The sequence below is a fragment of the Ranitomeya variabilis genome, chromosome 2, assembly GCF_051348905.1.
Source record: "Ranitomeya variabilis isolate aRanVar5 chromosome 2, aRanVar5.hap1, whole genome shotgun sequence".
Classification (NCBI taxonomy): Eukaryota; Metazoa; Chordata; class Amphibia; order Anura; family Dendrobatidae; genus Ranitomeya; species Ranitomeya variabilis.
Window position 1 is genome coordinate 27,186,921 of NC_135233.1, and position 27,347 is coordinate 27,214,267.

The window sequence follows — 27,347 nt, forward strand, 5'->3', positions numbered from 1 at the left end:
CGGAAGGACTCCTGAATGGTGAAACGAATCCACCAGGCTAGCATGTCTGATGAAACAGGTAAACCCTTCCTGTGACCGTCAGGAAGCCTTCTTCTTACCGTCGGGAAGCCCAAATAAAGTGTCCAACCTTCGGAAGGACGCCGTCCTCGATAAGTACCTACTCGGAGCACTCACTTCGTCCAGATTATGGAGAACCCATTCCGTTTTGTGGACTGGAGCCGAAAGAGATGAGAGAAGGACGATGCCCCAGTAACAGTGGGAATAGAATACCATCTTGGTAACAAGGGAAGGGGATGGCCTGAGGGCAACCTTGCCTTGATGGTAATAAGGAAAAAGTCTGAAAGAACAGAGCAGCAAGCCCTGAAGACTCATCAGGATGACAAGAATGCAGAGAAAAAAGGGAGCGACTTTCCCTGATAGTAAAGTCTGTCTGGATCAAAAAAGGAGTCTACTGTAAGATCCCAAGGACCATTAAGGTCCCAAAGATCTAACGGTATGTGGTAGGGAAGAACCACAGGTGAAGACTCCCTGCGAGGAAGTCCATATTTGAAGTTTTGTTGCAATAAGACGGAAAAATACTAGTACCGCAAGCAAGAAATCCTGACATGGTCAGTGCGGGTCTCCCAGGATCACTGGGGCCCTTCCTGCTTCCAAAAGTTCTTGGAAGTAGTGGAAGAGGGGTTATGGAAATTGGTACCATGGAAGAACAGAGCATGCACTGCGATGCTCTTGGATCTCGAGGCCAAACCATGAACTCGAGTACATTGGCGTTCAGTTTGGACGCCATCTGACCTACATCTGGAGTACTCCAGTGAAGGCAGATCTGATGGGAGACTTCCGGGTGAAGTTCCCACTCACTTGAGAAACCCTGACGGCTGACTATGCCTGCCGCCCAGTGTTCTACTCCAGGGATATGTACTGTCGAGATCACCGAATGATAGATCTCCGCCCATCAGAGAGTGTGAGGTACCTCGGCCATGGCGCTTGACTGTGGGTACCTGCTAGATGATTGACGTATGGCACAGCCGTGGCATTATCCAATTGAAGACGGATGGGATAACCCGCCTGAAGGCAGTGGACCTGCTGTAGGATTAGCCGAACTGTTCGGATCCCCAGAGCAATGATCGGGAGAAGAAGACTGGCATTGGTATTCACTAATAACCATTGGACCAGGAGAAGGCCCTGGATGAGGAAGGAGCTAAGAAACTACCCTTTGAAAGCCTGATTGACTTGCTGAAAACGAGCAGAGCGAAGGAAACTGCTTCCATTGTCGTCACCATTTTTCCGCAGAAACCTCCTTGCGAATCGAATTAACTGAGGGGATGAATGATCAAGTGCGCGAGCTCCCTGCTGAAGGACCAAGACCTTGACTCCAGAGAGAGAATTACCATCCTTCTTGTGCAGGATCATCCTCAAAAAGTATCTGCTGGGCTGAAAATGAGGAAAACTTGTCTAAGTGTAGCTGCCAGCCCAGGTGAGAGGGTATCGCAAGTGATAAAGACGACTCAGTGTAGTCCTGGAAGAGCGGCTAGAAAGTCGACCAAATAGGGCAGGACGACCATGCTTCTAGGGTGCAAGAGGAACATGACAACCGCCATAACCCTTGCGAACACTCTGGGTGCGGTAGCCAGGCTGAAGGGCACGGTCGTGACTTGAAAATGTTGCCGCGAATGGAAAGACGAAGGGATTATTGTAGAGGGGAAAAATAGGAATGTGAGGGTAAGAATGCCGAATGTCGATGGATGCCAGAAACTCCACCTTTTTCTGTTGAAGTAATGGCTGAGCGGAGGAACTCCATCCGAAAAAAGAGGACCTTGTCAGAGGTTGTTAAAAGTTTGAGGTCCAGGATTGGTCTTACTTTTCATTCCCCCTTTTTGGAACCAAGATCCCTTAGATCTAGACTGTCCTGGACAACACTTCCACTGCTGGTTGGGTCTGTAGAAGAGATATGATCCCTTGTTAGTCTCCCGCTCAGAAGATTTGATTGACCAGCTCTACTGTCTTCAGGGGAAAGGTTACTTGTGTGAATCGAAGTAGTTAAGGTCTCCGACCAGGAGACTATTGCTCAAGCAACCCATGTGGCGGCCAAGGAAGGGTAGAGTGCTGAACCCGAAGCCACAAGACGGAACGAACCAGATTTGCTATCCGACCATCCATGGTATTTTAATTGATGATAAATCGAGCAGGGATACTGGTAGGTATACCACAAGAAATTCTACCCGGTTAGTCTGCCAAGTGGCAGAATGCGAGGCTGCATTCAGCAGGTCAGGAACAAAACCGTCTCTTGCCATCGTCGTGCAGAGTAGAAAATTAGGAACCCTCGATCCACCATCCTCAACAGGAAAGTGGAGAGGAATCGTCCGCCTTCTTGCATCATCCGCTAAATAGCAGTGATGGAAAGGGAGGTGCTCGGACGCCAAAAAGGGGTGCCTCTGTACATCCCCAGAGTTGAGGTCCCCGGGTGGACAGGGCAGGTTGTCTGGCGTTAGGCCTGGATGCAGAAGAGGATACATGGAGGCGACACTCCATGTGCTCGTCTGTTGATGGTGTGTGGAGATTGGTGCCCTTTAAAGGACCCGTCCCCTTAAAAATCAGACCAGGTATGGCATCCCAGGTAGAGGCTTCTGTCCAGTGAATCGCTCGTCAATTTGGTTGTCCTTTTCTGAAGCTCTGGCAATCCAAGGCAATATCCAATTCATATTCAGAGCCTTGTTCTCAGCAAATCATTGGGGAGAGATCAGGAAATGAAACTTCCGTTTTCTAGATGCCTGTACGTTTCTAGACGCCTGTACGTGTCTAGAATACTTGCGGCCCCTGCTAGCCGACGGCTCCCATGTAGGAGAGGGACCATGTATATCGGTCCTGCGAGCACTCCAAGCCACAGAGGGTTCACGGAGGGGTTCAATCTCTTGGTCAGGGAAACCATGGATGGCGGTTAGTGACAAAGTCCACTGAGGGGGACTAGGTACTCTGGGATCAGCGGCGGAGGGCTCCTTAGCTCATTTAGGGTGACCGGCTTCGGATTGATCATGTGCCCTTAAGACCAGTGAATACTGGTCATGTGCCTTTTACACTAAGGCATACTGGTCATGTGCCTTTAAGACCAGGGCATACTGGTCATGTGCCTTTAAGACCAGGGCATACTGGTCATGTGCCTTTAACCCCTTCACCCCCAAGGGTGGTTTGCACGTTAATGACCAGGCCAATTTTTACAATTCTGACCACTGTCCCTTTATGAGGTTATAACTCTGGAACGCTTCAACGGATCTTGGCGATTCTGATATTGTTTTCTCGTGACATATTGTACTTCATGATAGTGGTAAAATTTCTTCGATATAACTTGCGTTTATTTGTGAAAAAAACGAATATTTGGCGAAAATTTCGCAATTTTCCAACTTTGAATTTTTATGCCCTTAAATCACAGACATATGTCACGCAAAATACTTAATAAGTAACATTTCCCACATGTCTACTTTACATCAGCACAATTTTGGAACCAACATTTTTTTTTGTGACGGAGTTATAAGGGTTAAAAGTTGACCAGCAATTTCTCATTTTTACAACACGATTTTTTTTTAGGGACCACATCTCATTTGAAGTCATTTTGAGGGGTCTATATGATAGAAAATACCCAAGTGTGACACCATTCTAAAACCTGCACCCCTCAAGGTGCTCAAAACCACATTCAAGAAGTTTATTAACCCTTCAGGTGTTTCACAGGAATTTTTGGAATGTTTAAATAAAAATGAACATTTAACTTTTTTTCACACAAAATTTATTTCAGCTCCAATTTGTTTTATTTTACCAAGGGTAACAGGAGAAAATGGACCCCAAAAGTTGTTGTACAATTTGTCCTGAGTACGCCGATACCCCATATGTGGGGGTAAACCACTGTTTGGGCGCATGGCAGAGCTCGGAAGGAAAGGAGCGCCATTTGACTTTTCAATGCAAAATTGACTGGAATTTAGATGGGACGCCATGTTGCGTTTGGAGAGCCCCTGATGTGCGTAAACATTGAAACCCCCCACAAGTGACACCATTTTGGAAAGTAGACCCCCTAAGGAACTTATCTAGATGTGTTTTGAGAGCTTTGAACCCCCAAGTGTTTCACTACAGTTTATAACGCAGAGCCGTGAAAATAAAAATTATTTATTTTTTTTTTCACAAAAATGATTTTTGAGTACGCTGATACCCCATATGTGGGGGGGAACCACTGTTTGGGCACATGACAGAGCTCGGAAGGGAAGGAGCGCCATTTGGAATGCAGACTCAAATGGATTGGTCTGCAGGCGTCACGTTGCATTTGCAGAGCCCCTGATGTACCCAAACAGTAGAAACCCCCATAAGTGACCCCATATTGGAAACTAGACCTCCCAAGGAACTTATCTAGATGTGTTGTGAGAACTTTGAACCCTCAAGTGTTTCAGTACAGTTTACAACGCAGAGCCGTGAAAATAAAAAATCTTTTTTTTCCCCACAAAACTTATTTTTTAGCCCCCAGTTTTGTATTTTCCCAAGGGTAACAGGAGAAATTGGACCCCAAAAGATGTTGTCCAATTTGTCCTGAGTACGCCGACACCAAATATGTTGGGGTAAACCCCTGTTTGGGCACACGGGAGAGCTCTGAAGGGAAGGAGCACTGTTTTACTTTTTCAACGCAGAATTGGCTGGAATTGAGATCGGATGCCATGTACCGTTTGGAGAGCCCCTGATGTGCCTAAACAGTGGAAACCCCCCAATTATAACTGATACCCTAATCCAAACACACCCTTTACCCTAATCCCAACAGTAACCCTAACCACACCTCTAACCCAGACACACCCAACCCTATTCCCAACCGCAAATGTAATCCAAACCCTAACCCTAACTTTAGACCCAACCCTAACTGTAGCCTTAACCCTAGCCCCAACCTTAGCCCTAACCCTAGCCCTAACCCTAGCAATAACCCTAGCCCTAACCCTAGCCCTAACCCTAGCCCCAACCCTAGCCCCAACCCTAGCCCCAACCCTAATGGGAAAATGGAAATAAATACATTTTTTTTATTTTTTTATTTTTCCCTAACTAAGGGGGCGATGAAGGGGGGGTTTGATTTACTTTTATAGCGGGTTATTTAGCGGATTTTTATGATTGGCAGCTGTCACACACTGAAAGATGCTTTTTATTGAAAAACATTTTTTGCGTTACCACATTTTGAGAGCTATAATTTTTCCATATTTGAGTCCACAGAGTCATGTGAGGTCTTGTTTTTGCGGGACGAGTTGACGTTTTTATTGGTAACATGCTCGGGCATGGGAGATTTTTTGATTGCTTTTTATTCCGATTTTTGTGAGGCAGAATGATCAAAAACCAGCTATTTATGAATTTCTTTTGGGGGGGGCGTTTATACCGTTCCGCGTTTGGTAAAATTGATAAAGCAGTTTTATTCTTCGGGTCAGTACGATTACAGCGATACCTCATTTATATCATTTTTTTTATGTTTTGGCGCTTTTATACGATAAAAACTATTTTATAGAAAAAATAATTATTTTGGTATCGCTTTATTCTCAGGACTATAACTTTTTTATTTTTTTGCTGATGATGCTGTATGGCGGCTTGTTTTTTGCAGGACAAGATGACGTTTTCAGCGGTACCATGGTTATTTATATCCGTCTTTTTGATCGCGTGTTATTCCACTTTTTGTTCCGCGGTATGGTAATAAAGCGTTGTTTTTTGGCTCGTTTTTTTTTTTTTTCTTACGGTGTTTACTGAAGGAGTTAACTAGTGGGGCAGTTTTATAGGTTGGGTCGTTACGGACGCGGCGATACTAAACATGTGTACTTTTATTGTTTGTTTTTTTTTAATTTAGATAAAGAAATGTATTTATGGGAATAATATATATATTTTTTTTCTTTATTTAGGATTTTTTTTTTTTTTACTTTGTCCCAGGGGGGGACATTACAGATCACCGATCTGACTCACAGTGCTGCAGGCTTACCAAGCGCCTGCTCTGAGCAGGCACTTGGTAAGCCACCTCCCTCCCTGCAGGACCCGGATGCCGCGGCCATCTTGGATCCGGGACCTGCAGCGAGGAAGGAGGTAGGAGACCCTCGGAGCAACGCGATCACATCGCGTTGCTCCGGGGGTCTCAGGGAAGCCCGCAGGGATCCCCCTCCCTGCGCGATGCTTCCCTATACTGCCGGGGGGTTAATGTGCCGGGGGCGGTCCGTGACCGCTCCTGGCACATAGTGCCGGGTGTCAGCTGCGATAGGCAGCTGACACCCGGCCGCGATCGGCCGCGCTCTCCCCCCGTGAGCGCGGCCGATCGCGTATGACGTACTATCCCGTCGGTGGTCATACGGGCCCACCCCACCTCGACGGGATAGTACGTCATATGTCAGAAAGGGGTTAAGACCAGGGCATACTGGTCATGTGCCTTTAAAACCAGGGCATACTGGTCATGTGCCTTCAAGACCAGGGCATACTGGTGAAGTGCCTTCAAGACCAGGGCATACTGGTCAGGTACTTCCTTACCTGAGTACTGATGTAGAGTCGCTGTGCCCTTTTAATGAAAAACCGTCGCCCCTGTGTGAGCCGGCCGGGTGGACCAAGATGGCCACCGGGAGTTGCAGAGGTGGTAAAATCTCGCAGAGAGCGAGAAGCGCCAATTCGCGGGGGCGGAGCCACAGACACGATGTGGGCAGAGGCTCGAGACTTCCATGAATAGGCCCAAGCCAGGCCCTAAATTTCTGCAGCTGGCGGGCGGTGGAAGTGAGGGAAGTTGTAGTGGCTGAGAAAATTGAGCGTTCCCGTGGCAGGCGAGAAGCGCCAGAAAGGCAGGCAGAGCCGCCTTAGCGCGCCATAGTGCGGGCGCGGCTTCCGGGAGAGATCGGTGCCCTTGAAGGGACCCGTTGCCCCTAAGAATCAGCCCAGGCCTGGCATCCCACGTCGCAGGAGAGGATACGGAGAGGTGACACTCTCCGTGCTCGCCTGTTGATGGTTCGGGGAGATCGGAACCTTGAAAGGATCCGTCGCCCCATTCGTCTGCGGCCTACACATCGTCTGAAGCCGGGGGCTAAATTTTTGCAGCCGGCCGGAGCGTTACCTCAGGAAGGTGGACCACAGGGAAGCTGAGGCTGCCTGTCAGCATGTGAATATCCCACTGCAGAGGCCCACCGCTGACTGGATCCACTCATCATGGGTGCATGAAGCCGCCGCGACGACTGGGTTTTAGCGGCGAGAAAAGCGCGCGCACACTACTGTTCTGCTGCAGGTCAGGTATTGCAGCGTGGACGGTGCAGGGATAAAAGGTGCAAGCCTCAATCGACCATCCCTTTGTTAGGGAGGTGGAGAGGAACCGTCCGCCTCCTTGTGCCATCCGATTTCAGTGGTAGGACAGTGGGGGCTGCTCGCAGGCCATAGAGAGGGGCCTCTGTACATCCACGGAGTTCAGCCCTCGGGTGGACAGGGCCAGTTGTCCGGCATTAGGCCTGGCTCCAGGAGAGGATACATGGAGGCGACACTCCATGTGGTCGCCTGCTGCTGGTGTGGGGAGATCGGGACCGTGAAGGAACCATCGCCCCTGAAGTGGGCTCAGGCATGGCTTCCCACTTTGCAGGAGATGGTACGGGGAGGTATACTCGCCGTGCTCGCCTGTTGATGATTCAGGGGAGATCAGAACCTTGAAAGGATCCGTCGCCCCCTTCACTCAGTTAATTAAAATATAAAAATTTACAGAAAAGTAAAAAATAAAATAAAAACGATGGGGTCTGAACCAGACCCGTGTGCCTCCTACATACACTAAGCAAGAACTGGTTAGCTGAGAGCCAGCAGGAGGGTGTATACTGCAGGGGAGGAGCTGAGAGCCAGCAGGAGGGTGTATACTGCAGGGGAGGAGCGGAGAGCCAGCAGGAGGGTGTATACTGCAGGGGAGGTGCTGAGAGCCAGCAGGAGGGTGTATACTGCAGGGGAGGAGCCGAGAGCCAGCAGGAGGGTGTATACTGCAGGGGAGGAGCTGAGAGCCAGCAGGAGGGTGTATACTGCAGGGGAGGAGCTGAGAGCCAGCAGGAGGGTGTATACTGCAGGGGAGGAGCCGAGAGCCAGCAGGAGGGTGTATACTGCAGGGGAGGAGCTGAGAGCCAGCAGGAGGGTGTATACTGCAGGGGAGGAGCTGAGAGCCAGCAGGAGGGTGTATACTGCAGGGGAGGAGCCGAGAGCCAGCAGGAGGGTGTATACTGCAGGGGAGGAGCCGAGAGCCAGCAGGAGGGTGTATACTGCAGGGGAGGTGCTGAGAGCCAGCAGGAGGGTGTATACTGCAGGGGAGGAGCCGAGAGCCAGCAGGAGGGTGTATACTGCAGGGGAGGAGCTGAGAGCCAGCAGGAGGGTGTATACTGCAGGGGAGGAGCTGAGAGCCAGCAGGAGGGTGTATACTGCAGGGGAGGAGCCGAGAGCCAGCAGGAGGGTGTATACTGCAGGGGAGGAGCTGAGAGCCAGCAGGGGAGTGTATACTGCAGGGGAGGAGCTGGGAGCCAGCAGGAGGGTGTATACTGCAGGGGAGGAGCTGAGAGCCAGCAGCAGGGTGTATACTGCAGGGGAGGAGCTGAGGGCCAGCAGCAGGGTGTATACTGCAGGGGAGGAGCTGAGAGCCAGCAGCAGGGTGTATACTGCAGGGGAGGAGCTGAGAGCCAGCAGGGGGGTGTATACTGCAGGGGAGGAGAGAACTTTTTTGTATCACTTAGTGTCAGCCTCCTAGTAGCAGCAGCATACACCCAATGAGGCAAAGGAGAAAAAAAAAAGGGATCCAGAAATGCGCTCTTGCTGCCAGAGAGAGGCCCCCCTGCCACCGTCACACCGGACCGCCTGTCCAGAGCCCTCCAGCCCCAGCACTTACTCAGAAAATGGCCGGTAACCCAGCTGTGTGTGGCAGGTGCTGCAGTCCCCCTGCTGCCGCTGCTGGTCTTAGACGGTGCAGGGATAAAGGGATCACCATCAATCCACCATCCCTTTAATAGGGAGGTGGAGATGTACCTACACATCGGCCGAAGCTGGGGACTAAATTTATGCGGCCGGCGCGTTACCTCAGGGAGATCACAGGGAAGCCCCTGTCAGCATGTGAATGCTGACTGGATCCACTCGCCATCGGTGCGCGTCCCGGCATGGAGCCACTGCAGACGACTGGGATTCAGCGCCTGAGGAAAGCGCGCGCACTCTACTGTTCTGCTGCAGGTCAGGTATTGCAGCGTGGACGGTGCAGGGATAAAGTGGTAAACCTCAATCCACCATCCCTTTGTTAGGGAGGTGGAGAGGAACCGTCCGCCTCCTTGTGCCATCCGCTTTAACAGTGGTGGGAAAGTGGGGGCTGCTCGGACGCCATAGAGAGGGGCCTCTGTACATCCACAGAGTTCAAGCCCCCGGGTGGACAGGGCCAGTTGTCCGGCATTAGGCCTTGCTCCAGGAGAGGATACATGGAGGCGACACTCCATGTTGTCACCCGTTGCTGGTGTGGGGAGATCAGAACCTGAAGGAACGGTCGCCCCTGAAGTGAGCTCAGGCATGGCTTCCCACGTTGCAGGAGACGGTACGGGGAGGCGACACTCCGCGTTCTCGCCTGTTGATGATTCGGGGGAGATCGGAACCTTGAAAGGATCCGTCGCCCCCTTCACTCCGTTAATTAAAAAATAAAAATTTACAGAAAAGTAAAAAATAAAATAAAAATATTGGGGTCTGAACCACAAAAAAGTGCCTCCTACAGACACTAAGCAAGAACTGGTTCTCTGGGAGCCAGCAGGAGGTGTATACTGCAAGGGAGGAGGGAACTTTTTTTTGTTTCAACTTAGTGTCCTCCTAGTGGCAGCAGCATACACCCACGGTCTGTGCCCCCCAATGAGGCAAAGGAGAAATTATGTCTTATATTCTAGGTTCTTCAAAGTAGCCACCTTTTGCTTTGATGACTGCTTTGCACACTCTTGGCATTCTCTTTATGAGCTTCAAGAGGTAGTCACCAGGAATGGTCTTCCAACAATCTTGAAGGCGTTCCCAGAGATGCTTAGCACTTGTTGGCCCTTTTGCCTTCACTCTGCGGTCCAGCTCACCCCAAACCATCTCGATTGGGTTCAGGTCTGGTGACTGTGGAGGCCAGGTCATCTGGCGTAGCACCCCAGCACTCTTCTTCTTGGTCAGATAGCCCTTACAGCCTGGAGGTGTGCTTGGGGTCAATGTCCTGTTGAAAAATAAATGATGGTCCAACTAAACGCAAACCGGATGGAATAGCATGCCGCTGCAAGATGCTGTGGTAGCCATGCTGGCTCAGTATGCCTTCAATTGTGCATAAATCCCCAACAGTGTCACCAGCAAAGCACCCCCACACCATCACACCTCCTCCTCCATGCTTCACGGTGGGAACCAGGCATGTAGAGTCCATCCGTTCACCTTTTCTGCGCCGCACAAAGACACGGTGGTTGGACCCAAAGATCTCAAATTTGGACTCATCAGACCAAAGCACAGATTTCCACTGGTCTAATGTCCATTCCTTGTGTTCTTTAGCCCAAACAAGTCTCTTCTGCTTGTTGCCTGTCCTTAGCAGTGGTTTCCTAGCAGCTATTTTACCATGAAGGCCTGCTGCACAAAGTCTCCTCTTAACAGTTGTTGTAGAGATGTGTCTCCTGCTAGAACTCTGTGTGGCATTGACCTGGTCTCTAATCTGAGCTGCTGTTAACCTGCGATTTCTGAGGCTGGTGACTCGGATAAACTTATCCTCAGAAGCAGAGGTGACTCTTGGTCTTCCTATCCTGGGGAGGTCATCATGTGAGCCAGTTTCTTTGTAGCGCTTGATGGTTTTTGCCACCGCACTTGGGGCCACTTTCAAAGTTTTCCCAATTTTTCGGACTGACTGACCTTCATTTCTTAAAGTAATGATGGCCACTCGTTTTCCTTTACTTAGCTGCTTTTTTCTTGCCATAATACAAATTCTAACAGTCTATTCAGTAGGACTATCAGCTGTGTATCCACCAGACTTCTGCACAACACAACTGATGGTCCCAACACCATTTATAAGGCAAGAAATCCCACTTATTAAACCTGACAGGGCACACCTGTGAAGTGAAGACCATTCCCGGTGACTACCTCTTGAAGCTCATCAAGAGAATGCCAAGAGTGTGCAAAGCAGTCATCAAAGCAAAAGGTGGCTACTCTGAAGAACCTAGAATATAAGACATATTTTCAGTTATTTCACACTTTTTTGTTAAGTATATAATTCCACATTTGTTAATTCATAGTTTTGATGCCTTCAATGTGAATTTACAATTTTTATAGTCATGGAAATATAGAAATATCCTTAAATGAGGTGTGTCCAAACTTTTGCTCTGTACTGTATATGCATATATATATATATATATATATATATATATATATATATATATATATATATATATATATATATATATATATATATATATTTATTTTTGGTCAACCGTAGTCAAAAATGCAATGAAAAAAATAAAAGTTGATATATTTATTAATTTCTTTATTTTTTAATAAGCAAAAGCGAAGCGATTCAATTGAAACTTATGGGTTTTAGTTTAATATTAAAAAAATAAAAATTGTAAATTTTTTGTTATTTTAGTGCGACTAATCGCTTGTACCATATTGTGAACGCGGGTGTACAAGGATGGAAGGACGGGGGTCTTCAAGAGGCCGCCGGTTGCCATTGTAACTCAACGAAACCCCGCGATTGATGGCATATAGGAGATAATAGGAGGGGAAGACGACACGATGGCCACAGACCTGACCCCCTGAGCAAGGAGACAACGTACCATATTATAGGACAGGTTCAGACTCCGCAGGTGCGGGGTCAGATGGAAGAGATGAGCAAAACCCGTCAGCTTGGAGAGATGATTACAGCTCAGGTCCAAAGACTGAAGCTACAAAAAAATATATATATAATTTCACTGAAGAGTCTGAAAGTAAAAGGCAGAGAAGTGGTGTAACAGCACTGAAATGGAGGTCTGCACTGGTCATACTGGTGTCTGCTGGATACAGATTTTATGCCGCAGACTTCATACAGGCAATGCCCCCTCAATCATCACCATTTATATGTAAGTATCCTGGGGGGTTGTAAATGGATGACAGCCACCCTGGGCGCCGCTTATCTCCAAGAAAACTGGTTAAGTGCTAATTTCCTGGTAATAGGTGGTCTATCAGTGTTGCAGACTATAGTCGGAGTTTGGAAGACATGGCCGCCTTGCTTCACGCATAAAGCACCTCATGTAACGTCTGGATTTGCAGATCGGCTGCATTGATGTGATGGAGCCGAGCTGCAATACCACACGCAGCCTATGGACACGGGTGGCGCTGTTTCTTGCCCCATGGATGACCAGCCTAACAGTGACAGAAGAGATTGTGGGGGTCCTAGATTGGTCCCCCAGGATTACTAGTAGCACAGGCTGATGAGGATCAGGTCACAGATGGGGCTGTAATTAATTGTATGATTACCTGGGGGTAACACTCCGAGATGATCTGCATGATGACTTCTGTGGCCGAAAGATTGTTCACCGAAAGCATAATATTGGCAGAAAGCAAATCTAAGGAAAGGAAATAACATTATTGAGGACGAGACACGGCGCAGGCAACACAATGGGGCCAACAGAAAAGAACGACGCCACCATTTCTGGACAGTTTTGCCATTGTAAAAGATGTATAAGTATGTAAAATGCCGTCACATAGTGCCCACACATTACTGCTATACAGTACCTGACACATACCGTCATATAGTGCCCACACGTTACTGCTATACAGAACCTACAACATACAGTCATACTGTGTCCACACATTACTGCTATACAGTACCTACAACATACCGTCATACTGTGTCCACATATTACGGCTATACAGTACCTACAACATACCGTCATACTGTGTCCACATATTACGGCTATACAGTACCTACAGCATACCGTCACAGTGCCCACACATTACTGCTATACAGTACCTGACACATACCGTCATATAGTGCCCACACGTTACTGCTATACAGAACCTACAACATACAGTCATATTGTGTCCACACATTACTGCTATACAGTACCTACAACATACCGTCATACTGTGTCCACATATTACGGCTATACAGTACCTACAACATACCGTCATACTGTGTCCACATATTACGGCTATACAGTACCTACAGCATACCGTCACATAGTGCCCACACATTACTGCTATACAGTACCTACAACATACCGTCATATAGTGCCCACACATTACTGCTATACAGTACCTACAACATACTGTCATATAGTGCCCACACATTACTGCTATACAGTACCTACAACATACTGTCATATAGTGCCCACACATTACTGCTATACAGTACCTACAACATACTGTCATATAGTGCCAACACATTACTGCTATACAGTACCTATAGCATACCGTCATATAGTGCCCACACATTATTCTTATTTATTTATATAGCACCATTGATTCCATGGTGCTGTACATTAGACGGGGTTACATACAAATTACAGATATCACTTACAGTAAACTAACAATGACAGACTGATACAGAGGGGCGAGGACCCTGCCCTTGGGGGCTTACATTTTACAGGATGGTGGGGATGGAGACAGTAGGTCGGGGGTTGGAGGAGCTCTGGTGTTGAGGTGGCCGTGTGGTCATTACAGGTTGTAAGCTTCATTGAAGAGCTGGGTTTTCAGGTTTCTTTTGAAGGATCCAAATGTGGTGGATAACCAGACGTGTTGGGGCACAGAATTGGGTGAGGAGCGAATAAGAATGGAAGAGAGAAGGAGGTCTTGGGAGGACCAGAGAAGATGTCGGGAGATTAATTCAGAAAAATACGGAGGAGAAAGGTTATGGATGGCTGCTATACAGTATCTAGTAATGTAATGTATGTACACATTGACTCCACCAGCAGAATAGTGAGTGCAGCTCTGGAGTATAACACAGGGTGTAACTCAGGATCAGTAATGTAATGTATGTACACAGTGACTGCACCAGCAGAATAGTGAGTGCAGCTCTGGGGTATAATACAGGAGGTAACTCAGGATCAGTAATGTAATGTATGTACACAGTGACTGCACCAGCAGAATAGTGAGTGCAGCTCTGGGGTATAATACAGGATGTAACTCAGGATCAGTAATGTAATGTATGTACACAGTGACGCCACCAGCAGAATAGTGAGTGCAGCTCTGGAGTATAATACAGGAGGTAACTCAGGATCAGTAATGTAATGTATGTACACAGCGACTGCACCAGCAGAATAGTGAGTGCAGCTCTGGGGTATAATACAGGAGGTAACTCAGGATCAGTAATGTAATGTATGTACACAGTGACTGCACCAGCAGAATAGTGAGTGCAGCTCTGGGGTATAATACAGGATGTATCTCAGGATCAGTAATGTAATGTATGTACACAGTGACGCCACCAGCAGAATAGTGAGTGCAGCTCTGGAGTATAATACAGGATGTAACTCAGGATCAGTAATGTAATGTATGTACACAGCGACTGCACCAGCAGAATAGTGAGTGCAGCTCTGGGGTATAATACAGGATGTAACTCAGGATCAGTAATGTAATGTATGTACACAGTGACTGCACCAGCAGAATAGTGAGTGCAGCTCTGCAGTATTATACAGGATGTAACTGAGGATCAGTAATGTATGTACACAGTGACTGCACCAGCAGAATAGTGAGTGCAGCTCTGGAGTATAATACAGGATGTAACTCAGGATCAGTAATGTGTTGTATGTACACAGTGACTGCACCAGCAGAATAGTGAGTGCAGCTCTGGAGTATAATACAGGATGTAACTCAGGATCAGTAATGTAATGTATGTACACAGTGACTGCACCTTCAGAGTAGTGAGTGCAGCTCAGCTGCTACTCATTGTGGTGATTGTGGGTGCGGTCGCCACTGAACCTGCTGTGTGCTCCTGAGCTCCTGAGAACCACCACCTCTCCACCCGGGGACCTGCTCTCTCTCTTACCCAGGGAGGGAGTGGGTTTCCTGGGATGAGTGAAGGAGCCAAGTCCCAGGCTTCTGCTTCCCGGACCAGGCTGGCGGGGGGCAGAAGGAACCAGCAACCAGCCTGCACATCAGAGGATTCGGGGGTGAGACGCTCCACCAGGAGTCGCAGCAATGTGGCTCCTACTCCCCCCAGGTCTGCAGAGACCCAGAGAAGCCGCAAGGCTTCCATGGAGGAAAAGCCTGCTAGCGTGCAGGATGAAGGCCCTTCCGGAGGAAAGCTGAGTGCTCACGGAGGTGAGGCCGACCTCACTGAGGAGGGTTGGGCGCTGCAGAGACCCCGGGAGTCTGTGTCCACCTATGCCTCCTGGGTCATGAGCCACCTTCGTGAGTACGAAGATGCGAGTAAGATCCTGAGAAGGCTGCGGGAGGAGCTGCGCTGCACAAGCGCAAAAGCTGCAGGCGCCTCCAGACCCAGGAAGACGCAATTCCAGGCGGAGGTAAAGATCCTGAAGCTTGAAATTAATGACCTGGAGGTAAGAAAAGCATTTATTCGTGAAAAAAGTGGACCATTTAAAGAAAAGCTTATAAATGAAGACCGATTTAGAGAAATGGCTGATAACAGAGAGCAAAGGCAGATGGGGCTGCAGCCTGAGAGCCAGGTGGATGATGATGATGATGATGAGGAGGATGATGACCAGCAGAAAACCCCACCTGGCAGCCTGCTTAGTCACTCACAGGCCACGTGCAGCGAGCTCCCTGCTGGACAGGCGACAATGACATCTCGTCGCAGTTCTGCTGGCTCTGGGGAGGACAGTGACATCGGCCAGGGAGGGGCGCTAATGGCAGAGATCAAGCTCCTGGAGTCCCCAGTGTGCCTTCAGAACTTCCATCTTGGTGATGATTTACCAGAGGAGGCACCTGGGGGCCGGAAAAAAAAGGCAAAGAAAACCACCAAGCCAAAGCTGCAGGAAGCGGTAAGCTATGTGTATGCCCCCCTCCCTGTACCCCCTGAGTCGGCTGCAGGGTCAGCTCACTGTATAAGCCCCGTTGCCCAGCCCAGCCCGGGTTCTGCTGTGGATCCGGTGCAAAGGCGCGGGGAGACTACAAAGCAATGTAGTGAGGCGCAGAGCTCCGTCTCTGCTTGTAGTAGCGGGGACGTAGCAGCAGGTGCATCAGCCGAGAGGCTGGACAGTGAGGGCGGCCCGGCGGCAGGCGAAAAATCAGGCCACGATACTGTGGTGCGCTCCCCAGTGGGAGGGGGGAGCAGCCCGGTGTCAGGGGCAGCTCCGGTAGCCTCGGTGCCCCTGAATGCTGTTGCCGCTGATCACTTAGTTGAGAAGCGGCGGCAGTGTGAGGGGGTTACCGGGGCTGGGCGTTCCGGTCCTCCCACCAAAGTCCTGTTCTGTGTTGGCGTCGCTGGTCAACAAGATGCTGATATGAAGGAACAGCGGCGCGCCATAGCGTCGAAAGATCAGCGGCGCCTGGTATCAGCAGTAAAGCAGCAGAAAACATCATCTGATGATGCGGAGGGCACACATAAAACCAGGGGTGAGGTCACCTCCAGTTCTGTGGAGGAGACTCAGCCCCTTGTGCCTGATGATGCGGAGGCCAAAGTGTCACCCCCTGTTGTCACTGGTCCAGCAGGAGTGAATGTGGTGGTGGGTATGGATGAGGAAAACTCTTTGTCTAGTGGTGTGGTTGCTGGTTTGGTAGAGGGTGAGGGGGTTATGGAGGTGGGTAATGGTGATGCTGTTGGTGTGGATGTGGTCACTGGTCCGGTTGCCCCCCCGGTGGTGGCAGCACCTGTCAGGAGTTTTGCCGCTGTCACCTCCAGGGGAAATAGGGCGTCCTCCTCGTCTCCGGGCTCTGGGGATGGCATGTTGCAACGGCGTCTCCTGGAGGCTCTAAAGAAGGGAGAGAGATCACTAATGGTAGAGGGTCGAGAGGTTGATCTATCCTTCTGGATAGAGAGGCATGGCCTCGGGGCCTTCCGAGAGCAAAGAGGGGGGGATACAGTGTGGTCCCTCCCAACAGCCGGGCCAGGTAGTGTGCGTAGGAATGTGGTCCGTCTTCGGTGGAGGGGCAGTGATGCGTGTCCTCCAAGGTCGAAGGTTGTGGAGCTCCTGCTGAGGATGGGCTTCAAGGCGATTGACATCTACGCCTTGATACATCCCTATTCCACACCTGAGTTTGATGTCAGCTTTGTCCGGCCGGAGGGGCTTGAGCTCTTCTGGTCGAACTATGAGTTGGCAAAAAATGAGCCTGGCTGGCGAGACTTTGCCGTTCAGGTTGTGTCTCGCCAAAACCAAGTCAAGAAAGTGACCGTGATGACTTGTAACGAGTCGCTTTCTTGTTATGACATCATGACGTGGCTTGGCCGGTATGGAGAGGTGGTAGAAATGCCAAAGAAAAACCGTGACGAGTTTGGTATCTGGTCAGGTGCCTGGACGTTTATGGTAAAACTTAAGCGTTCAGGTGGTACGGTTGCCCACATACCATCATCTGCCTTCCTGGGTAGGGATCGTATCCTGGTCTTCTACCAGGGGCAACCGAAGCTCTGTCACAAGTGTGGCGACCCCACACACTTCAGCGCAAACTGCACTGTGCAGAAGTGTGCATTGTGTGGGGATATAGGCCATCTTGCTGCATCTTGTGTGGAGATTAGGTGCCACCTGTGTGGTGAGTTAGGTCACCCATTCAGCCGTTGTCCTCGCTCCTTCGCTAACGCAGTCGTGACCCCGGTGGGAGAAAGCCGTGAGGCTGATTCTGCTGGGGAAGGGACTAGCAGGGGTGAGGGAGCTGAGGGGCCAAGGAAGAAAAGCAATAAAAAGACGCCTGCCCAGCTAAGGCGTCTAGACAAGCGCAGACAGGATAGGGAGCTGGGCGAGCCTCGGGCTACTGGGGCGGCTCCTGTCCTGGATGCCAGTCTTGCTGCTGAGGCTCCGAGGGATGATGAGTTGGATGAGGAGGTCAGGAGGATCCACAGGGAGGAAAGTGCCACTGCCTCAGAGTCCTCCCATTATGAAAGTATGGATGAGGATAATAGGCAGTGGCTAGAGAACAAGCGTAAGCTCGGCACCAAAAAGAAGAGAAAGAAGGGAGATAAAAAATCTTCTCCCGCTCTGACCAAGGTACCTAAGGAAGGAAAAACCGACTCCCCTCTGGTTGGTCTTTCTAACCGGTTCCAAGCCCTTGAAAACATCTCTTCCTCTGAGGAGGAAGCTGAGGGTGAGGTTCTGGCTTCGGCGGGGCTCACAGGGGACGCCGAGTCTCCTTCTTCGGGGAATGTAAGATCCTTGGAGGGAGGGACTGGCCCAGAGTCCGGAGACGAGGACGATAAAAATAAAAAACACATGGGAATGGATACCTCATTGTCATTAAAGAGGGGGAAGGATTCCTCCTCTGAGGCAGAGGATAAGGGTAGTGGGAAAAAGAAAGCCATCTAACTCAATCACCAATGATGGCGGAACCCACTCCGTTGACGCTGGCGTCCATTAATGTCACCAGCATAAAGTCAAATACAGCTAGATTTGCGGCCTTTGATTTTCTCAGCCGGGTTGAAGCTGACATTTTCTTTTTGCAAGAGACCAGGCTGCCAAACATGGCAGATGTGTTTAAAGCTAAGAGGGAGTGGAGACTCGGGCCCTCCTATTGGTCTCTTGCGGCCGAGCCGTATAGCGGAGTGGCGGTCCTTTTTACCGCACCGGTGGAATGCCGACGGGTTATTGAGTTAGAAATGGGGAGGTGCCTGATCTTAGATGTCCTCATGAAGGGACAAGAGCTCCGGCTCATCAACATCTATGGTCCCCAATCTAAGTGGGACCGGAAGTGTCTCTTTATGAGGATCAAGCCCTACCTTTTTACAAGTCGGCAGGTTGTCTTTGGAGGGGACTTCAATGCTGTCACGAGGCCCCGAGATAGAGGAGGTTCCAGAGACAAGCTGACTTATGATAGTGTCGCCCTTAATAGTATAGCTAGTGAGGCTCGCCTGGTGGATGTCCACATTCGGCACACCCCAGGCCACGAGGGGTTCACCTATCATAGAGGTAACTGTAGGTCCAGAATAGATAGGTTTTATTTAAAGGAGGAAGCTGTCTCTTCAGCAGTATCTGTTGTTGAGGTGGAGTTCTCCGACCACTGTTTAATTTTGTTTTCTCTGAATGTTACAGAGACCCTCCAGATGGGAAGAGGCTTTTGGAGGCTCAATTCCTCTCTCTTGGAAGAAGCGGAGATAAGACAGTCCTTTGAGGATTTTCTTCAGAGCCAGGTACCCTTACTGGATCTTTGTAGTAGTAAGTCAGAGTGGTGGGAGATGTTCAAGGAAAGGGTGGCGAGATTCTTCCGCCAGCTCTCGAGCCTCAGGAATCTGAGCAGGTACCGCCTGTATCAGGGTCTGAGGAGGAAACTCGAACATCTTGTCTCAACTGGAGGTAGCCGCGAGGAGATCTCCAGAGTGAAATCTTTGCTTATGAGGTGTCAGTACGATAGACACGCATCTTTGGTTTTTGAGAGGGATTACGGGAAGTACCGCTCGCCCGACCCTTACAGAAACTGCAAGATGTCAGTGAATAGTAAAGTAGTTACAGGACTGGTCGACACTACGGGGTCCCTGAGGCGATCCAGATCAGGGATCCTGGAGGTTGTCAGATCCTTCTACTCGCACCTCTTGGGGAAGAGGGATCTTGATTGGGATGAGATGTCGGCTTTCCTGGCTGAAGCCGTCCCCGAACCAGGGGTAGACCCCTCTCTTGACAGTTTGACAGAAATGATCAGGGAAGAGGAAGTTCAGTTGGCGATTGAAGGGCTTGCCCCAAAAAAATCGCCTGGTCCAGATGGCTTAACATCTGAATTCTATAAGACCTTTAAGGACGTTTTGGTTCCCCTCTTGACTGAGGTATTCAATGAGTGTCTTTCCTCGGGCACTCTGCCGAAGTCAATGAGGAGGTCTGCTCTGATCATCTTGTCAAAGGGTAAGGACCCATCTTGCATTGAGAATTGGCGTCCCATAGCGCTTCTCAATGCAGACAGGAAGGTTCTGGCAAAGGTGCTGTTTAATCGGCTGGTGAAATTTGCACCCCGACTCCTTTCGGAGGCCCAGCATTGCTCTGTTCCAGGCCGCAGCACATTTAGTGCTGTGCTCTGTGTCCGGGAGGCAGTGGAACAGGGTAGGGCTGGTCACTGGAAGGGGTACATGCTGTCACTGGACCAGGCAAAAGCATTTGATCGGGTTAATCACGAGTACCTCTGGTCCGTCCTTCTGAGATATGGCCTGCCGGGGGGGTTTGTTGATTGGCTTAAGACCTTGTACAGTGGGGCAGAGAGTTTCCCGCTTGTGAATGGTTGGATTGGCAGCTCTTTTGAGGTTGGGTCCGGTGTTCGCCAGGGTTGTCCCTTGAGCCCGCTGCTGTACGTGTTTGCGATTGACCCTCTTGTTAGGAGGGTGGAGCGTGGACCATTGGCCGGGATCGGGATGGACCAGGCAGCACCGGAGGCCACTCTGAGGGTGGTGGCGTATGCCGATGATGTCACCGTGTTTGTTTCCTCTCACGAGGAGGCAGGGTGGCTGATGTCAGAGGTAGATCGCTACTCGGAGGCATCCGGGTCCAAGATCAACCGGGATAAGTGTGAGAGTCTCTGGCTGGGAGGAGGAGATCCTGGTTTTGATCTCCCGGACACCCTTCCAGGACCCAAAATCTCTGCAAAAATCCTTGGCATCGAATTTGGCCAGGGGGATTACCCCAAACAAAATTGGGACAGCAGGCTAGAGATCGCCACTCAGAAGGTGAACCAATGGAAGGGTTGGTCTTTGACCCTAAGGGAAAGGGTAAACCTGATCAAAACTTACCTGCTCCCTTTACTGATTTATCTGGGCAGTGTGTGCATCTTGCCAGAATCTCTCTGGACTCGGGTCTACAGTTTGTTCTTCCAACTGTTATGGGGGAATAGACTGAACCTGGTCAAGAGGGAGGTTACTTACCATACGAGGAGACTAGGAGGGTTGGGTATGGTCAACCCTGTGGTATTCCTTGTGGATACCTTCATTAAGATCAATATCGCAAACCTCTGGAAAGAGAGGGCTCCTCCGTGGGTATTCTCCTGTAGGGGATGGTTTCAGCCTTTCTTCCAGGAATGGGAGACAGGAGGGCAAGTGAAGGATCTTCGCACACCGCATGGACATCTTCCGGCTTACGCTACCTTGGTTCTGAAGGTAATTCGTCGGTGGGGTCTGGGAATGTGGGAGATCAGGACTCTGCCAAGGAAACTCCTTGACAATAGGGTTCTGTTGACCCATTTCCAGAGGCCTCTGGCGCTCAGGGACTGCCCAAGTCGGGATCTTGGGGTGGGTTTACATCTTTTGAATTCTATCCGGATCCCCTCGAAGTTTTGGGACTTGGCTTGGCGCTGCTTCCATGGGAAACTGTGTGTGAGGGACAATCTGAAGTGTAGGAGCTCTGAGGACAGGAATTGTCCTCGGGAGCATTGTGGTACCTTGCTGGAAAGCATGGACCACTTCCTGCTTCATTGTCCCTTCAACACAGAGGTGTACAACAGGGTGGGCGCCTTCATTGGCTGGTCTCGGCTGGCCGGTCTCTCCTATGCGGAATGGGCCTATGGAGCATTCGGAGACCTTGGTGGTCGGGACCGCTGCACCTTATTTCTAGTTAGCGCAGTGGTTAGGTATCACACGTGGAACGCACGGTGCTTAGTATCGACGCAACGAAAAATCCTCCCCGTGGATGATGTGTTTAGGACCATACTCGGTGACCTGGTGAAGGTGCGCTCTCTGGAGTATGGGAGACTGGGCGCACGGAGGGCCGCGCTCCTCTGGAGGGGCTTTTCTTTTAGTGTGCCCTAGTCTGGTCATCTCCTTTCCTGGTGGTGGGCTGCTGCTGACACTGTAGATTTTTGTTTTGTTTGATCATTATACAGTGATGTAGGGCTGCAGGCGCCGAACTTGGGCTTCATGTTTTGTAATCATTGTGGTGTGTGCTGCTGTATATAATGTATATATTGTATATGGGGATATAGATTTGGGTGTAGGTGTTAGGTTGGGTGGTGGGAAAAGGGGGGAGGTGGGATTATCTTGTGGGACTATGGGACACTGGGTTGTTTGGGGGAAAACTGGCACTGCCTGATCTGGCCTATGGACGTTGGACATGGACTGAGGCATGAGACGCAGGACCAGCTCTCAGGTCAGTGCGGGGGGTTGGGAATGGAGGATAGCTTAGTTTTGTATATATTTGTTTAAATTTGTGGCTATATTATTTAAAACTAAAAAAAAAAAAATAAAAATAATAATAATAATTCAAAAAAAAAAAAAAAAAAAAGAGAGAGAAAAAAGTTTATGTATATAGTTTTTGTTTGCCATTGTTTATTTTATTTGTTATTATTTTGTTTGGTGACCGGACCAGAAGGTCAAAGTAGTTATTCTGTATATACTGTATAATATGTGTGAGAGGAGAGAATGAGCGGCTGGACCAGTGTTCAGTATACTGATTATTTTTTTCTGGCTGATATTTCTGTTTTGTTTCTGTTATTATTATTGTTATGTTTTTCATTTTTATAATAAAAGATCTACAGGAGGTAACTCAGGATCAGTAATGTAATGTATGTACACAGTGACTGCACCAGCAGAATAGTGAGTGCAGCTCTGGAGTATAATACAGGAGGTAACTCAGGATCAGTAATGTAATGTATGTACACAGTGACTGCACCAGCAGAATAGTGAGTGCAGCTCTGGAGTATAATACAGGATGTAACTCAGGATCAGTAATGTAATGTATGTACAGATTTACTGCACCAGTAGAATAGTGAGTGCAGCTGTGGAGTATAATACAGGATGTAACTCAGGATCAGTAATGTAATGTATGTACACAGTGACTGCACCAGCAGAATAGTGAGTGCAGCTCTGGGGTATAATACAGGGTGTAACTCAGGATCAGTAATGTAATGTATGTACACAGTGACTGCACCAGCAGAATAGTGAGTGCAGCTCTGGGGTATAATACAGGATGTAACGCAGGATCAGTAATGTATGTACACAGTGACTGCACCAGCAGAATAGTGAGTGCAGCTCTGGAGTATAATACAGGAGGTAACTCAGGATCAGTAATGTATGTACACAGTGACTGCACCAGCAGAATAGTGAGTGCAGCTCTGGAGTATAATACAGGATGTAACTCAGGATCAGTAATGTATGATTGGCCTGTTATACCCCCCACTGTCCACCAGAGGGCACCAGCAGCCACCTTCCTGCGGTGACGTCTGAGCACAGATAACCTGATTCATCAGACGGTCACATCATAGCACGGTGACTGCAATTTCTCAGGTTCACAACACATTGTATTTTCCATGCACAATGCAGAAATCCTGGAAGCGTTCAGCATTTATTCACAGACTTTCCTCGCTGCGTACACAATGTAACCAATGGCCACACATGACACAGACGGCCGGGTGCCAAAAGCAATTATAAGCAGGGACCTCTGCCAGAACACAATTTAGCGAGACAATGGGAACCTTGGTGCACCTGACATTGAGCTGCTGTGGCTGTGGGGTCTGGGGGTTAATTGCATTACCCTCGCTGCTGCACCGACATTTAATACCAAGCATTCAACCCCTTCCTGCTCACACAGACACTACCCAGCCTCATAACTTCTACAGACAATAAAAATAGTTTAACTTTTTTAATTTCTTTTTTTAAGTAGGAAAAAGGGGGTGAGATTTGTTTATTGCGGAGTATACAGTGGGGAAAATAAGTAGGAATTTTGGCCCACTCCTCCATACAGATCTTCTCCAGATCTTTCAGGTTCTGGGGCTGTCGATGGGCAACATTGAGTTTCAGCTCCCTGCAAAGATTTTCTATTGGGGTCAGGTCTGGAGACTGGCTACGCCACTCCAGGACCTTGAAATGCTTCTTACGGAGCCGCTCCTTAGTTGCTCTGGCTGTGGTTTCGGGTCATTGTAATGCTGGAAGACCCAGCCATGACCCATCTTCAAAGCTCTTACTGAGGGAAGGAGGTTGTTGGCCAAAATCTCACAATACATGACCCCATCCATCCCTCCCTTCAATACGGTGCAGTCATCCTGTCACCTTTACAGAAAAGCACCCCCCAAACTATGATGTTTCCTCCACCATGCTTCACGGTTGGGACGATGTTCTTGGGGTTGAATTCATCCTCCTTCCCCCAGAACATTTGATGTCTGTAGATTATCAGTACCGAAAAGTAGATAAATTGTAATTTTACCCACACTGAACCTCAACTCATTCATATAAGACATAAGTCAGACGATTCTTACCTGGATCATTTTCAAGATCGCTCAGGTCAAGGCTTTGGCGTGATTGGTCGTACCTTTTCCACAGGCAGGACTACAAGAATGAGACAGATAAAAGGGAATAAAATGCTGAATATTTACTCAATTCTAATAGGCAGAACTGCATAAAGCTGTGAATATGGTCGCGTGCGTATCGCCAGTTTACTCTTGATCCAAACGGTATTTTATAGTCCGTGTTGGAACCACAATTACCAACCTGACCTGACAGCATAAGACATATATGCTCCCGTTATTTTAGTTCACGAGCCCCAGGGCCAGATCGGGAATACCTCTGCCATACGGATGTGTTAAAGAAGACGCATCATGCATTGGTAATCAGGTCATCTGTTTGGACCAGGAGCCGCACAACATGTCCGCCGGATGGCCACTTTGTTAGCCTTTGTTAGCGACACTGGCACAGTCATGATTGGAGCTTTAGACACGTGATCCTGGGGCGCAGCATAAAATCCAGTGTTCAGTATCACTTTCCGCATGAATTCATATTATAATGGGAAAATGAAGCGATCCGAGCTACTTCCAACGAGGCATGGTCATCAGCATTAGGCTAGCCGGGGGCCAGCACTTCAAAATCTGTCCACCTTCTGGGGTTTTTACGTGTCACAGTGTGGAGAGTACACCCCAAGTGATACCCCAAGTGATATGATTGATGAAAAACAACAAGACAAAGGGCATCTTGTAGACAACTAGCCAACGAAAGAGATCAGACGATGATCACTTTGAAAAAAAGACCTGAAGAATTGTCCTGATAAAAGGATCAGAGGGGGATGTAAAGAATCATTCTGATGAAAAAAAATAAGATGAGGGTGTGAGGAATCGTACTATTGAAAAGTGTCAGAGGAGATGAAGAATCGTTTTTAAAGAAAGGGTCAGAGAAAAATGTAAAGAATTGCGATAAAGGGATCAGAACGGGTTGTGATGAATTTATTGTGATGAAATGGGAGAAGAGAATGTTAAGAATCTTTCTGAGAATTAGATAGGACAATAATGTTAAGGATCGTAGAGATGAAAAGATCAAAAGAGGGTGTGAAAAACTGTTCTGATGAAAGGTTAGAAGTGGATGTGAAGAACTGTTCTAATTAAAAGATGAGAGGAGGATATCAAGAATTGCTTTGCTGAAAGAATCATTCTGATGAAAAGGGTTAAAGGAGGATGTGAAAAATTGTTCTTACAAGAATGGTCAGAGGAGGATGTGAAGGAACAGTCTGATGAAAGTATCAAAGGAGGTTGTGAAAAATTGTTTTGATAATAGGAGAGAGAAGAATGTATAGAATCGTTCTACTGAACGTGAAGAATCGTTCAGAGGAAAGCTGTCAGAGGAGGATGTGAAGAATCATTCTGACGAAAAATAGAGATGAGTGGATCGCTAAGAGCAACCTCAGTCCACGATCCAGGTCAGTGCCTTCTAGCTGTGGACAGGAGCTGTGCGAATTTACTTACCTTCTGACACACACCGTACTGATGACATCACACAAGGCGGTCATGTCAAACGCAGCACCTGGAAATTGAAGCAGCTACTGTCCACAGCCAGAAAACACTGACTTGGACCGGAGTTACACAAAGCAATCCACTTATCTCTAATGAAAAGGTCAAATGAAGATGTGAAGTATCGTTCTAATGAAAGGGGTCAGAGGAGAGTGTGAAGAATTGTACTGATGAAAGTAATCAGAGGAGGTTTTGAGAAATCATTCTAATGAACAGGCAGAGCACAATGAAGAAAACTACAGGAGAATACAATGCTAGTGTCCAACTAACGGGGCCGAACCCACAACCTGATGTTCCTTAGCTGAGTCTACAACGGCAGATGACCAAGTGCCAACAACGTTCATCCCTTCTTGGTAGCAGCATAGTACCACGAGGTCATATAGCCAAAGGTTATTGCTTCCAGGAGAACATCAGCGAGTTCTCCTTGCTTCCTAGTCCTCAGATCTTAACTTTCTGGAGCCTTTCTGGGTCAGTACCTCCATCTAATTAGCAGCTCTCTCATCCATGTGAGCTGATATTCCTGCAGAACAACTACAACACAAGAGCAATCTATGCGATGGAGAATTGCTGCGGTTCGAAAGACTAAAGGAGGTCCGACACCCTCCTGGATGGGCGTCTCTAATAACATAATGAAAGAGAAGAATAAAAAAAAAAAAAATAGACAAACCTCCGACACACGAGCAAACATGAAATGAGCAGATACTGCCCATCTAGCTGATGTAGTTGGCAGCGTTCTCTCCCGGGCACAGTGGTCGCCATCACCTGCTGACCCACTATACATGGGAATCAGATGGCACCACAGGGAGCACGCAGACCCGCTCTAGGTTTACTGCCACAGTGAGCACACCGGCCTTCTCAGCAGAGTAAAAGGACACGATACGGAACTAAATATTGAAGTTCTAGACGAACGTTACCTGGATGTCTGTGATCCTGTGTTCCAGGGAATTTACTGTATTCAACGGGCTCATATTACCCGTATCCATCAGATTGTTTGACAAGTAGATTGGCGTTGCTTTAATGACTATCTGCAAAAAAAAAATAAAAAATTATATATATATGTATGGATTGGGGTTTGGATTGGGGTTTGGGTGTGGGGTAGGGTGGAAACGGGGGATGGTGGGATCTTGATTAAGGCTCTTAATGATAAAACTGAACTGGAAAATCTGTATCATTCTGGAACTTATATTGAACTGTTTAATAATTTAGATTTTTTCACAAAAAAATTATTTGATTAAGATATATATATATCCATTCCAAATCAAAGTAAAACATTACTTCAATCTTGATATCACATAATGTAACTCATGAGTGTGCACTCCTAATGATGTCTAGGCATGCCCTTGATCAGACCATGGATGGTGTCCTGGGAAGGGGGATCGCCTCAGACCTGGACCACACCTGGACCAGTGGTCAGTGAGCTCCTGGACAGTCCATGCCAATAATTCGTGGTGTCCCAGAGTTTCTCAATTGGATTCAGGTTTGGGGATCGTGAGGGCTGGCCGATAACCTCAATGCCTAAGACATCCATGACCTGCTTCTACATTCTGGCCATACAAGATCGGGCATTGTCCTGCACC

At 48.5% G+C, this 27,347-nt stretch overlaps 1 protein-coding gene across 7 annotated transcripts in view; it reads right to left on the reverse strand.

Moving 5' to 3' along the window:
- The window catches only part of LOC143804249 (nuclear RNA export factor 1-like), a 93,326-nt gene that overhangs the window by 48,522 nt on the left and 17,457 nt on the right, over window positions 1–27,347 (reverse strand). For all 7 annotated transcript variants that reach the window (XM_077282162.1, XM_077282157.1, XM_077282161.1 and 4 more), the window contains 4 exons: window positions 26,685–26,795; window positions 24,253–24,322; window positions 12,466–12,554; window positions 11,787–11,894 (listed from right to left, as the gene is read on the reverse strand). In XM_077282162.1, coding sequence (XP_077138277.1) covers window positions 11,787–11,894; window positions 12,466–12,554; window positions 24,253–24,322; window positions 26,685–26,795 — 378 coding nt within the window. The remainder of the gene's footprint in view (window positions 1–11,786; window positions 11,895–12,465; window positions 12,555–24,252; window positions 24,323–26,684; window positions 26,796–27,347) is intronic.